Source organism: Candidozyma auris, chromosome 2 (genome assembly GCF_003013715.1).
Source record: "Candidozyma auris chromosome 2, complete sequence".
Classification (NCBI taxonomy): Eukaryota; Fungi; Ascomycota; class Pichiomycetes; order Serinales; family Metschnikowiaceae; genus Candidozyma; species Candidozyma auris.
In genome coordinates, this window is record NC_072813.1 from 1,452,649 (window position 1) to 1,466,102 (window position 13,454).

Below are 13,454 nucleotides of genomic sequence, written 5' to 3' on the forward strand. Positions count from 1 at the left end.
AGAGCCGAGTGGAACCCATATCATAAAATCTATAATGCAACCAATATTGATGTGAACAATGTATCATCAAAGAAAAACAAAAGGAAAATTTCGTGTAGTAAAGTTGTCGGTAGCTCATCTAGTTATCTGAGCCTGACGAGAATTGATGAAACGTTGACCTTAAAGGCTTTGTCTCATTCATGGCCAAATTGGAAGGTAAATCAAGATTGAGGCTTCGCAATGGTGGAAGATTGGTAGATGTCTGATCCACGTTCATCGGCGACTCCCCAGATTCTCCAGAAGCCGACGCTGTGGAAGAGGGAGGAGTGGTATTCATTTGACGGATGGCCACCGGATTCGAAGTTTGCCTATCAAGCATCGACGAAGTCGAATTGTTCGACACATTACTGTGAGTGGCTTGAGCCGGGGTCATGAAGAAGCCTGACAAATTTGTAGAAGAGTTATTTGCTGAAAGAATAGGTGTTGTTGCAGTCGAGAGGCCAAGAACCGGAGAGTTCGGCAACGTGAAGTTGCTTTGGGGCGAGCTAGCTCTGTTCTTTTTCAATCTGGACTGGACATAGTCCAAGTCTGAATCTTCCATTATGTGGTTTCTCGACGGGGTGGGTTGATGAACATGATTCTTGTTAAGCGGGGTCATTTTCTGCAACGCCAGAAGAGTATTGAGGTGGGACTTGTGTGCTTTGGAAAGCGTGGTGTAGCTGCTAGAATTATTTGCGTTTGAGGTGTTGAGAGCCACGCTAGATAAGTACTGCAAGCTATTTGAAGACATGGAGGCGTCGAGACCGGCAAACTTATGTATTTTGCCAGAGTTGAAGTAGTCTGTTAGCGACGGGAGAGAGCGAGAGTTTGCCGGCACTTCGCCAGTGACAGAAGGAGGGTGGGAGAACTTCTCCAAGGACCTGAGCTCTTCCGTGGCCGCCAGCGCCAAAAGATCAATGCTCATTGTCGAGCGCAGCTGTTTGGGTCTTGGCCGTACTCTTGGGGAGTTCTTGATCTCAGTCTGCTCCTTTTTGATTTCTGGCGCAGCAGGAGGGATTTGAGGCAGGCTATCTGCTGTCTTAGTGATATAACCACCTCTGAGAGAGTTCGCTGAGGAGGAGGAAGACTCGGAGTTTAACGCCGGCGCTAGCACGGGTTTCTCCTGGGAATCGCTGTCGTTCATGAGCGATGCTATTGAGGATCCAGGAGCACGCTGGTGTGCTGCTAGCTGTGGGGAGGCCTTTGCATGGCCGTTTGTAGATACTGAGGAGGATGACGGAAGTGTGGATCTGTTAAGGGAAGGCAGGGCCGGGGAAGGCGGTGACCCAGCGGTTCCAGGGCCCGAGACAGTGCTTGTTTTGGCACTGGCACCAAACGACCCGACGGAGCCACCAGCAACAGACGTGGCAGAAGTAGCAGAATTAGCACCAGCGGGGGTTGCGCCCGAGCTCTTGGACAAATTCTTATTTCTCCGCAGGTTTGGGTTTGTGTGGATTCTCGAGTGTCTTGTCAACTCATCAGACCTCGAAAACCGCTTGTTGCAGCCTGGAAACGAGCACAGGTGAGGTTTCTCCCCGGTGTGGGTTCGAATGTGTCTCGTCTGGTGCTCTAGTCTGTGGAAGGCTTTATCGCACATGGGACACCGGTAGGGCCTTGACGTCGGGTCCTTTTTCTTCTCTGGCTTCACGGACATCATGGAGCAAGTTGGAAATAAGATAGGGATTAGCTGGTGTAGCTGGAGCTCAAGCTTCAATGGGTAGCTTGTGTTAGGTGATGGGAAAAAGTCGGTGCGAAGATGGGAAAAGTATGGGGTAATAATGGCTAGAGGAGGCCCGAAATGGATTTTTGAGGCGCTACGTGGGGGAAAGCGGAGAACACTGCCGACACGAATCTGTTGGAGATTGGAGAAATTTGTAGTTGGGGAAATTGCAACTCGAAGTATGGGGATCCAAGTTTTTTTTGCTTTGAGGTGGGTTTTTGTCAGGGCCTCTGCTCTGGGCCTGGGTTTGGGCAATCTGGGGCGGTGCCGGTTTCCCCCGCACCTGGGGCCACTGAGAGAAAAAAGATGAGGAACAGACGATGAGGGCGGAAAGTGATAGAGAGCACAGATGTGGACGAGTGGGAAAAAAAAAGAATAAAAATAAAATGAAAAGAAAAAGTAAACAGTAAAGCTTTAAAAGCTAAATTCTCAGAATTTTTTCTACGTCCTAGATCGGATTCATCGGCTCCGTCGATTTATCCTTTCTGTTCCTGGGCAGCATCTTGGTTGCATCCACCGTCTACATTTGCATCCACTTTTTTCGGCCTCACCTCACCCACACCGCAGAAGGGACCTCCCACCAGTCCATCAATTTCAAAAAAAATCCATATTCAGATCAATTAATCTGAATTTCTTTAAAATCCATTTTTGCTTCAGCGACTGGACGTTGTCTTTTTTCAGTTGTCAGTGTCTCTGCTTCTGCCTCTGCCTCTGCTTCTGCGCTGCGTAGAGTTTTTCCGCCAATTGCCTTGGGCCCATGCGAGAGAACGCCGCTGCGAGCACGGCAAACGGGCAGAAGTGGGCCAGAAAAATTGCAAATGCCAGGAAAAAATCACATATGTGGCCCTGGAAAAAAAACAAGAAAAAAAAACGGCTTTGGCCCTGGCTGCGAATCGGCCAAGGCAGCAGCAAACTTTGTTGCTTGAATCCGCTTCTCGTATCGATAATCACTTTTTGCTACGACAAGTGTACTTATGTTTTTCCTACGGTACTACGTGGCTCAAGACGTGTTCCACTCACTTGCCCTTTTCGTATCTCGTCTGCTTTTTGTGGTGCTTTGTGGTGTTTGGAGGAGGGCGAATAATTGCCTGAATAGCGGTCCCCTCGAGGGTGGTGTGAGGGAGCAACCGCTCAGCCTGAGCAAGCTAACGGTTGCAAAATGGCGCCCACAAGAGGAATGAACCGAGCTAAATGACTAATTGCTGCTGTAACATGTAACACTCTCGTTATCTGGCTGTAAATATAAATTTGGCTGCAATCGAATCTTAGTGCATTGAGTGAGCTTATTGTATATTCCTTCTTCCTTCGATTCCTTCTTCATGAGTAGGGGCCGGGGCCTTGTTCCTCGGCCACAAGGGTGGGGAAACTCGTGCCGTTATCTTCTTATCGGCTATCTGCTTGTGTGGCGCACTGAGGAGCAATTCTTTATAGCAATTCTTCAGCGTGGTTGAGCCCAAGCCTTTTATCCCCGGTAATCGTTCCCTTGTGATCCCCTCTTGCTTGCCTTCCGCCCGTGGAGGTGGTGTCTGTTTGGTTGCGAAAAGTATACATACGGGTATTCTGGCTGCGAAAATCACATTCACAATCTTGAGTAGGTGGTCCAATGGATGGGTTTTCACATGGCCCGGTGCCTGCCAGAACTGGATTGTCCATGTCTAGCAGAACTGATTTGTCACAAGTAGTCTTCCACAAGTGTCTGAATCTGTGGAGGCAGTAGAGCAAGAAGTGAGCAAGTTTTGAGGTATGTGCCTCTGCTAGGCTCTGCATAGGTAGCATTTGGCTTCCAATTGTCCTTTCAAGATAATCATTCAAATGTAATTGTTTTGTAGACGTTGCTGATTGTTGAGTCACTTGGTAGAACGAGAGTAATGAGAAAGAAGGGCCCAAAAAGAAGGAATCGAGTAAAGAATGCTCAATTGGTGAGCTCAGAGTACAGCTTCTACATATCAATGGGTGGAGGAGTCCAGAGTTTGAGCTGCTTGGGTGGGCTGCTTGATTATGTCTTTTGGAGGGCTTCAAGTGCAACAAGAATGCAGAACAGAGTATACAAGGCCCACTTTGTAACAGAAAATGAAGAAAACTCAATTGAGGTCTACTAGAAACGAAAATCTATCTGTGCAATGCTCGAATCATAATGTCTAGTATTTGATCCAACTACCCTGCTTGACTGCTTCAATAACTGCGAATTACCCTGTTCAACGATTCATTCTTTCTCTAAGGAATGAGATCTTAGAATGCTAAAAGCATGAGGGTCAGCTTATACAAAAAAAAAAAAAAAAAAATTCATTTCACTTTTACGTCTTCGTTTCGGCTGTTTGATTGGTACCTTTCCTCATGGTACTCGAATTCCAAAGCTCGTAAAAATGGCTGCGAAATGCATACTCCAGATATCAACAAACCCCCTGAGGCTCTTCTGCCTAAAGTGGCTATCACGAAGACAGAAAGACCTCTTCCTCATTACCTCCCACTCTGTCCTTAGAGCTCCTTCGGGGCGTCCTTCATCTCGCGTCTGATCCAGGGATACGTCTGCCCGATCTGCATTAATTTCACCTTGGGTCCCCCTTCCACGAAAAGTATAAATACCCCTGGATCGTCCTGACTTTTTTTTTTTTTCTTTTGAGTTTCAATCCTCCAATATATCTTTTCTATGAAGCTTCTTCTTTACGCCGCCGTTACTTTTGCAGTAAGAGTATGACACACCCCGTAGGCCACATTCAAGTCTAGCTCTAACTCTAGTCAAACCCAGAGTGGACAGATTGCGATGACTGCTCTGCTATAACCACTCCGTCCTCGTTGAAGGGTACTCTTACTTATACTGGTCCCGTGGAACCTGGGACCACTCAAGCTCTGCGTGAGCCTGATGTGGAATCGAGTCCACCTTTCACTGTGCCTCCCAGTACTATAATACCCTCCCAGGAGCCCACTGAATCTCCTGAGAGACCCGTTGAATCCACCACTAAGACCAGTACGAATGCCATTGAGCCACCTACTGAAACAGCTTCTCCATCTACTGAACCAACGTCCGATCTGCCAGGAACACAGGTTACTACTCCACCCGCTGTAGAAAATACGAGTGCTACAACCCCAAAACTCTCTGGTGAGCCTACCCAGGAGCCCAATCCTACCATTAGCTCTTGGTGCGTGATATCCACCTTCACAAGTGTCGTCCCACTGACTTCGTTAGAGGAAGTGGAGAAGTGCTCTCCGAAAGTGATTGAGTCAACTGAGGTGCTGACCTTGTCTGCAACCTCTTACATCACCAACACCAAGGTTGAAGTGAAGCCATCCACTTTGACAGTTACTTCGCTGTTGCCTGCGAGAAATGGCTTTGATTTCACTAACGGCTCTTATGTGTCATTTACAGAGCACTGCATCACCACAGAGTACACCAGTTACACCACGGGGCACACGGTAATGATCTCGTCCTGGCTTGAGACTGTCATCAACACCATCACTTCTTATGTATGCGAGAAATCTGAACAAACGCATACACTCACAGGCAGCTTCTCCACTGAGACTGGATTGGTAGTACCTGTTACTTCACCTCCAGCTCAAGGAACGGTAATCACCACTCCTGCTTCAAAAACTACTGCTCCAAGTGAAACCTCAGTTTCCACTGCTGCTCCATACCCTACTGGTCAGTCTGGTCTCATCAGTACCTCTGTTATCCCTGGTACTCCAGTTGGCTCAATTTGTGCTACTAGAACCGTCTACGTCACTAAAACACAAGCATGTGCTTTTGTTCAGCCCTCGAATGCTGCCAATGGCTTGTCTCCCAGCTCTATCATGGAAGCCTTGGGCATGCTTTTGATCATGGCTTTGTGATCTCATCATGGTGCTTTCCATTGCTGAATTCCTTTTATATTTTTTCCTTCTTCATTTTTCATTTTGTTTCTGATTCTTACCTCTAATTTGGTTTTATACGCTGATGTTGGATTATTTAAACCCTTCTTCTCCCCTCGTTGTGCTGCCCCCACCGCACTGCGAGTTTTTTGCAGCCATTTTCGATTCTCGCACCTCGTTCCGTTACTATATAAACCCATCAATTTCCCCGATTCGTAGTTTTCTCTTAGAAACCACATTCCTCTCAAGAGAACGAACTCGATTGTTTTTCATAATCACTTCACACTTTCTCAAACACGTAAGCATCCCACCCATGTCGTACTCTATTAACCCTAAACCTGAGCCCTTAGGCTCCTGGTCTGCCAATGTTCTCAACACGAAAAAGACCACCTCTTCTAAACAAAAAAGCCCTAAGCCGCTGCTTCCCTTTGGTCTTCGTTTTGCTGAAAGCTCCATTGCAGCGGTCACACCGGCGAACCTTGCCGTCAACGGAAGTGACGCCGATTCTGCTGCTCTTCCCCTTCGCCTTGACTCTGCTGTCAAAAAAGATGTCGCTCAAACCACCCCCTCTGCTCCGAACCTTGACTATAAGGGTAAGCCTTCGGCATGCGTATTTGTGGCGAGTCTTCTCGCTTCCAAGTCTGACGTAGAGTTGTGCAAATCTGTCACTGATCACTTTGAGGGGTACGGCAAGATCGCCAACGTCAAGGTGTTGAGAGACTACAACAGCAGGCCCTATGCTTTCGTTCAGTACACCAACGATGATGATAGTAAGCTCGCTATCAAGTGTAGCAACAACTCGTTGCTTGATGGTCGCTACATCCGGTGTGAGCCTGCCAAGGTGAATCGAACCTTGTTCATTACGAGCTATGAGGCAGTCGTCAAGGGCGAAGTGGCCCAGGTGGTCAAAAAGTTTGGAGAAACCGAACTTGTCGTTGCTAGCAACGGGTATGGCCAGATCAAGTCGGGCCAAGCTGACGACGACGCGTGTCGCTTCTGGTTCGTCAAGTTCTGTTACCGTGACGACGCCATCAGGGCGTTTGCCAGCTTGACTGACAACTCGCAGTTCAATGTGGAGTGGGCCAAGAATGTCGAGGATCAGTCGACTCATGGCAGGTTCGATAAGTACACCATTTTCATCGGTCAGTTGAGCAGAATCGTCACCGAGGCCGACGTCGAGGCCCACTTCTCCAAGCGTGGTAAGGTCAGAACAACCTCTGTGGTGCACAAACCAACAACCTCCTACGCATTTGTGACATTTGAGGACGAAGCTTCAGCTGCCAGTGCCGTTGCCAAGGACAATCATACCATGTTCATGGAGAAGAACATCAATGTTCAGTACCGTGAGCTCAGCAGCTACCCCAAAATGATCTTGTCTTCGGATATGCCGGTCGTTTTGGCACCTCCGCCGGTACATAGTAAGTTCAAGACGGCTGCTAGAGCCAAGCACAATGAGTCCTACCCAGGTTTCAATAACAAGGGTGATATCGTCAACCCCAGAGGAAATCTGGCTTTTAGATCCAGAAGAACGCCTCTGTTTGATCGGCACAGGAGAGAGTGGGATCACGGTGCAGATAGCAAGGGTTCCTGGCCCAGGTCTCGCTACGGTACGGGTGCTTCTGAAGATGATGAGAACTACGGGCAAGGCAACAAGTACTACCTCCTAGCATACGAGGAATGAGCGGTGATTTTCGAGCCATTGCATAACATTCGAGCGTTAGAGCGGGCCTCTGTTGCTCTGTCTGTTCAATTCTATGTGTTTTTTAATTCATTGATCTCACATCTTAAAGCATGCGTCAGTATACAACTCGCGATATAGTAGTATCCTAACTGCACCACTTGAGTACCATACGAAGTGAGCTCAATTGTGCACTTCCCTCCACCGCCCGATGCACAGCTGTTCTCTACACGAGTTGGCCCAACATGCCTCTCCCTACAACAACAAAACTCTCAAATACACATTGACGCCAGACAAGCTCTCGCAGCTCAGTGAACTCAAGCTCAGGTCGCTTTACTATAAGAAGCCAGACTATGCCTCCATCAGCTCCCAGCCATGGAAGTCTCTGCCAAAATACTTCAAGAATGTGTTTATTTCTTCACTTGCCCTAGTCAAAATGAGCGTACATGCCAAGCTGGGAGGATCCATCGAGATTATGGGCATGCTTACTGGCAAAGTCGTGGGAACCTCGATCGTCGTGATGGACGTGTACTCTCTTCCAGTTGAAGGCACTGAAACGAGAGTGAATGCTCAGAGTGAAGCGTACGAGTACATGGTGCAATATCTTGATCTCATGAAGTCTGTAGGCCGTGAAGAAAATATTGTGGGCTGGTACCATTCACATCCAGGATACGGATGCTGGCTCAGTGGAATTGATGTTGCTACGCAGAGCTTGAATCAAAATTTTCAGGATCCATACTTGGCGATTGTGGTGGATCCAGTGCAGCTGTCAAACCAGGGTAAAGTCGAAATTGGTGCATTCAGAACGTTGCCCATCGATCAAGAATCGAACGAGAGTTCCAAGGGAAAGAAAATCAACACAAGCTCCAAATCTAAGATGAAGGACTTTGGGATTCACGCAGATCAATATTACCCTTTGGATATAGAATTGTTCAAGAGTAAAGAGGACGAAAAGTGCATCAAGATGATCCTAAATAAGTCGTGGGCATCAAATCTCATATATTCTCAAAGTGGCTTGCGTGAGTACAATAAGCGGTTAGTTGATCGAGTGGAGCTGCTTTTGAATGACTTGTCGTTTTCTCGTGATGCCAAAGATACGAAGCTAGCGGGATCCTTTGCAGCAAGCTTTGAGATGATGATGCACCGTCAAGCACGTAGCGTGAATCCTCATCAGTCCGAACGAATAGCTAGAGAAGTTTTTCAGGAGAAGCTAGGGCTAGAGAGAGGCGAAGAAGCAGCCATGGGGGACCAATTTGAAGGCGAGGAGGACGACGAAGATGATGGTGACGATGACAACGGAGACGATGAGGATGATGATGAAGACGACGATGATGACGAATATGACGACGAGGAGCAGGACTCCAAGGCCGGCAGTGATGATCAGCAAGACGTAGGCGACGAAGAGGCGCTGCAACCCATGGATACAGACGGAAACCAACTGAACGAGGCAGACGACGGACAACTCGAAATCGGGAATGCAAAGAAGAGACTACATAATTCCGAAGATAGCAGGTCAAGTCTCTGCCTCGGGAATGAGCGGCAGCTTCATTCCATGAGGAAGCGGGTTGCAACCGGAGAAGTGGAGCTGAAGTTGAGCAATGAGTTGAAAGCCAAATTGCAAAAGGCCCAGAGCAAGCTACGAGAAGATGAGATATATGTCTCAGGAATTGGATATGCGGAATTACTACAGTTGCTTGCCAGAAGAGCTCAGAGAAAGGCTTTCGGGCTTGATTGAAAAGTACCCTGAGCAATCTTGAATATAATGTCCTTTATCAAAATGTATAGAGCAGCCGATCTGAAAATCGACAGTGGACTGTTATATCTTAATTTTGTTTTGAATGTGTTCAGTTGCATCGACGAACCTTCTACATTTTTAAACCACATGTTCTGACGTTGAGGGCCATCAGATTTCACACAGAATAAGCTCACTGCAGGTTATCCGCTTGTGTGGCTCATTATTCACTCCAGTGGGTGCAAAACGCGCCAACTGTAGCGTTCCCTTCGCGGCCCATCTCTAGATCAGAAAGACCAGGAATCAACACAAAAAATTCCGTCTGAGATGTCTACCTCGGTCTAGCCCCAGCAAACATATATAAACGCTTGAGAATCCCCTACTTACCTTCCCCATTTCTTATAATTTTGTCTTTATCGCTCTCATCTGCGTCCTCTGTTCTTCCTTCCACTTCGCGCCTGCGTCTCGTTTTTCCATTTTACATTTTTTTCCCTCGATCCATCTGCTATATGGCCTTCTTCGCACCCAGCAACACCTTCACCAGGCTTCTCAAGTGTGATTTGCAACTGCTCCACCAGGACCCCCAAAATAGCACAACGTCGCCCGAAATCCCATGTCCAACCCGTTGGTAGACAGGATTCTTAGCAACCCGCTCACTTTTGTGGCGGCAAAACAACCAGAAAAAGAGTCCTCTGCAGAAAAGCACCCGTCCTACATTGTACTAGGCAACGAAGATCACCGCAAGCATGATAGCAGAAACGACGCCTCTTTTTTGAAACCAAAGAAACAAAACGTGGCCAAAGTGAAGCCTCGTTCAATGGCTGACACCATCGCTGCATACACGGGGAGAAAGTATATGAGTAAAGCAGAGAAGAAGGCGTCCAAGAAGGCAGCTAGGGAAGGTGCGAAGCAAGGAGAAGAAGAAGATGCACAGAAAGTTGACTCAAAGTCACTGGATGACGAAAGCCACAGCGACGACAGCTCCAGTGACTCAAGCTCTGAGTCTCACTACGAACTGGCTCTGGAATTCCATACCGATCTGTCGTTCCATGGGTTTCGCACCTCAAGCGATGACGATGTCAAGTCGGACACTTCGGAAGCCGAGGCGAGCCGAGAAGAGACCGATGATGATGACGTGGCCATAAAAGATGACGATGATAACGACGAGGATTCTGATGATGAAACTTACGATGAAGAGGATGCTGCGGACGACGACAGCAATGACGAGGAAGCGATGGACGATGAGGATGAGCTGGGCCCAAGGCCTGGTGCAGATAAAGTAAGCAGCGCCAGTCCTGGCGCTTCGGAGGAGAGCAGTGATAGCAAGGAGGATTTGCATCTGCTTAAAATGGACCTTTTGGCTGACGCCAGAAAGGCTGACGCCGAAAGGGCCGACGCCGCTAGTGAAGAGTCTCAAGAGCTACAAGTCAAGGCTAAGGCAGAAGCAACCACATCTCGCACATTGCTGCTTGGGAAGCACCCAGAAGGACACTTCAAAATTACAGAACCTGCTATAGACAGAGGGCTGAACGGGTCTCTGCGGATCATCAAGAACTGGACGGCGAAATTCCGTGGGAAACACCCTGTTGGGCTCCTCAACTTCGGCGTCACTTGCTACATGAACTCGGCCATCCAGCTGATGGTCCACATTCCAGCTGTCCAGCACTACCTTTTGGAAGTGTTGGAAGGAAAGCACGAGCTTCCGCCTAAAAGTGTTACCCAGACAGTGGCAGAGCTCTCGTATAAGATGTGGGGTTTCAATGGTGGCAACAACAGAGGACCTAACAAGTTTGTCAACCCGAAAAAGGTTATTCAAAGGCTCTTTGATATCAATTGCATGATGAGCGAATGGCAGCAAGAGGACTCGCACGAGTACTTCATGAGTTTGATGTCCCGCTTCCAAGAAGACTCCGTGCCCAAGGGTCGTAAATTGAACGAGAGCATTATGTATGATATCTTCGGTGGTCTTCTACAACAAGAAGTCATCTGCCGTGAGTGCAACACTGTCAGTACAACCAAGCAAGAGTTTTACGATCTTTCGCTTGGACTCAACAAGAAGAGAAGAAGCTCAGAAACCGAAGAGATTCCTTGCGGGCGCTATTCGCTCGAAAAGAGCATCAACGAATACTTTTCAACGGAGCTCATAAGGAAGGACAAAGTTGATGAGAGCTCGGGATACTACTGCGAAAAGTGCAAGAAGCGTACAATGGCAACAAAGAAGTCTGTCATCGAACTGAGTCCTGAAACCTTGATGGTGCATTTAAAGAGATTTAAGTTTAATGGCAGCTCTTCCTCAAAGGTGAAACAACCGATCATATATCCAGAATACCTCGACTTGACCCCCTTCACGCTAACAAACCAATCCACCAAGTACCAGCTCATTTCAGTGATTGTACACGAAGGAAGGTCGATACTGTCTGGACACTACGTTTGTCATTGTCTCCAGCCCGATGGTACGTGGTCAACGTATGACGACGAGTACATCAACAAAACTGACGAGAGAATGGCCATGAGCGATCCTTCAGCTTATTGTCTCATATACACCAAACTTACACCAAAGGACACTAGTACAACAACCAACGGCATTAGCAAGAAGAGAAGAAGAGATGACGGGCCTGTGACCAAAAAGGCCAAGCATTAGCATGTTAAAAGCATCACTGTAATAACCACTAATTTCAAATATAATTCCTTAATTGAGCACTGTAAACCAACCTATAAAATAATCAAAAGCCAAACGGAGATGTGTATAGAGAAGAAAAGATGGGGGAGAGAGAGAGAGAGGGAGAGAGAGATATGACAGAAAGAAATAGAAGGGAGATGGGGCCCATGTCATAGGGGTATAATTAAGTCCTCCCCCTTTGCCAACTTTGCATGAATCTAAGCATCGACAAAAACATTCTGGTCCTCGTCATGCTCATCGAATTCGTCTTTCACAGACACAAACCGCAGCAGCAGCAGATGGGAGCCTCTAGCCGCGCGAGGATGGGGTATGTTCAGCAGAGGCAGCAGCAGCAGCAGCAGCAGGTCGAGCTTGACATGCACGGAGCCAAACTTGAACTCGTCCGAGCGTCTTCTGCGGAAGGATTCGAGGGAGGACTCATCGTCAAAAGAGCTTGTAGCACTATTAGCTGAGGAACGGCGACGACGCAGCAGTCTTGCCTGTTGCAAAAGAGATGCAGTTGAAGTGTGGTTGGGCACTTCCCTGATAAAGGCCCTCTCAACCACATACTTACCTTCCTTGTACTGTTCAGCGTAGGCAGCCAGCTTCTTGTAGAACCAGCCCAAGGTGGTGTGGCACTGGGAGCAGCAAATGTCATTGACAACGTAGATGCCTGTTCTGAACTGCTTCTCCTGGTCAGGCCCCATGGGCTGGACATTGATAAGCTTATCGACCAAGTAGGCGGGCCCGGAGGCGCCCGTGAACTGGTCAGAGATCACCAAATTGGAAAGACAGAGGTGGGACAGGCATTCGTTGCACACAAAGATCTTGTTGTTCTTTGAGTCGTAGGAGGTGTTTTCAAAGAACTCTGTGCTTTTCAACCCCATAGTGGCACGGGAGGAGGGTGGGGTTGAAAAGAAAAAGATGGCAGAAGGTCAACAAATTGACCTAGCGATACAAAAGGGAGGATGGGCTTGTTGAAGTGGATGGGTAGCTTCCTGAAGTTGTTGGAACGCTGGGGGGTTGAACCGCTTCGGAGTAACGGTTGCGATAAGAATACGGATAAGCGTCAGGGGTAAACCTTAGGCGGGAGTCCTGGCAGGGATATAGGCTATAAGAAGGGGTGGAAACAATAAAAGCAGCCGCTGGAGAAATACTATCGCAAACACACTGTGGTCAGAAAAGAAAAAAAGAAGTAGGTAAGCGTTTCACTACATGCCCAATTGTGTGCTCCAACATGTTACCGTAGGGGGGTACCCAAGTGCAGAGGCATAAAAGCGCACTAACCGCACCAGGAGTCATGTCGTGGAGCGAGATATGGGTAAGGAGAGAAAGGAGCCAAACAAAACCAAACAAAAAAAAAAAACAAAAGATCACTGGAGCGGTTTAACCCTCAAAGCCCGAAAATCTAAGTGACCTCTGAGGTTTTCCCCAACTTCTCCCCAGCTTCCCCCGGGAATCCCTGAAAGCGACTCCAAGGCCCAGTTGACCCATTTTGTGGGCCACTGCGGGACTTGTCACCCATGTCGCAGCCAGAGTCAGGACAGTGGAGGCAGGCAGAGGCAGGAAAGCGAGTGTGCGAGAGGAGGGCAGCGAAAAGCGATGTCTTCAAGAGAACACATTTACAAGATAGCTGTAGAAGAAAAAAAATAAAAAAGAAAGGAAATCCTAACTGCATCGAGAGGGTCAATTGGAAACTGTCAGATCATTCAAATTACTCTGAACATCATAACCCCCCGAAATGTGTTGCTCTCGTCTGTCTCACCCACTTTGTGATCGGGGCAATGTCGCAGGCGTGGTTGCG

The 13,454-nt window shown here is 47.9% G+C and overlaps 6 protein-coding genes across 6 annotated transcripts; 4 read left to right on the forward strand and 2 right to left on the reverse strand. All coding sequences in view use genetic code 12, as the record gives it.

Moving 5' to 3' along the window:
• Nucleotides 1–118: 118 nt before the first annotated feature.
• CJI96_0002123 (uncharacterized protein) lies at nt 119–1,675 on the reverse strand (the record flags this gene model as incomplete). The annotated part of the gene is made up of 1 exon (XM_029035639.2): nt 119–1,675. The coding sequence occupies one exon, from the start codon at nt 1,673–1,675 to the stop codon at nt 119–121; it is 1,557 nt and encodes a 518-aa protein (XP_028890881.2).
• Nucleotides 1,676–4,385: 2,710 nt separating this feature from the next.
• Nucleotides 4,386–5,563, forward strand: CJI96_0002124 (uncharacterized protein; the record flags this gene model as incomplete). The annotated part of the gene is made up of 2 exons (XM_054702077.1): nt 4,386–4,427; nt 4,475–5,563. 2 exons carry the CDS (start codon nt 4,386–4,388, stop codon nt 5,561–5,563), a joined length of 1,131 nt encoding a protein of 376 aa, XP_054558052.1.
• Nucleotides 5,564–5,894: 331 nt separating this feature from the next.
• On the forward strand, nt 5,895–7,262 carry CJI96_0002125 (uncharacterized protein; the record flags this gene model as incomplete). The annotated part of the gene is made up of 1 exon (XM_029035641.2): nt 5,895–7,262. The coding sequence occupies one exon, from the start codon at nt 5,895–5,897 to the stop codon at nt 7,260–7,262; it is 1,368 nt and encodes a 455-aa protein (XP_028890883.1).
• Nucleotides 7,263–7,470: 208 nt separating this feature from the next.
• On the forward strand, nt 7,471–8,994 carry JAB1 (COP9 signalosome catalytic subunit RRI1; the record flags this gene model as incomplete). The annotated part of the gene is made up of 1 exon (XM_029035642.2): nt 7,471–8,994. One exon carries the CDS (start codon nt 7,471–7,473, stop codon nt 8,992–8,994), a length of 1,524 nt encoding a protein of 507 aa, XP_028890884.1.
• A 610-nt stretch (nt 8,995–9,604) lies between these two features.
• DOT4 (ubiquitin-specific protease UBP10) lies at nt 9,605–11,632 on the forward strand (the record flags this gene model as incomplete). Its single annotated transcript, XM_029035643.2, has 1 exon — nt 9,605–11,632. The coding sequence occupies one exon, from the start codon at nt 9,605–9,607 to the stop codon at nt 11,630–11,632; it is 2,028 nt and encodes a 675-aa protein (XP_028890885.2).
• A 236-nt stretch (nt 11,633–11,868) lies between these two features.
• Nucleotides 11,869–12,537, reverse strand: MOH1 (Moh1p; the record flags this gene model as incomplete). The annotated part of the gene is made up of 1 exon (XM_029035644.2): nt 11,869–12,537. The coding sequence occupies one exon, from the start codon at nt 12,535–12,537 to the stop codon at nt 11,869–11,871; it is 669 nt and encodes a 222-aa protein (XP_028890886.2).
• Nucleotides 12,538–13,454: the final 917 nt, after the last annotated feature.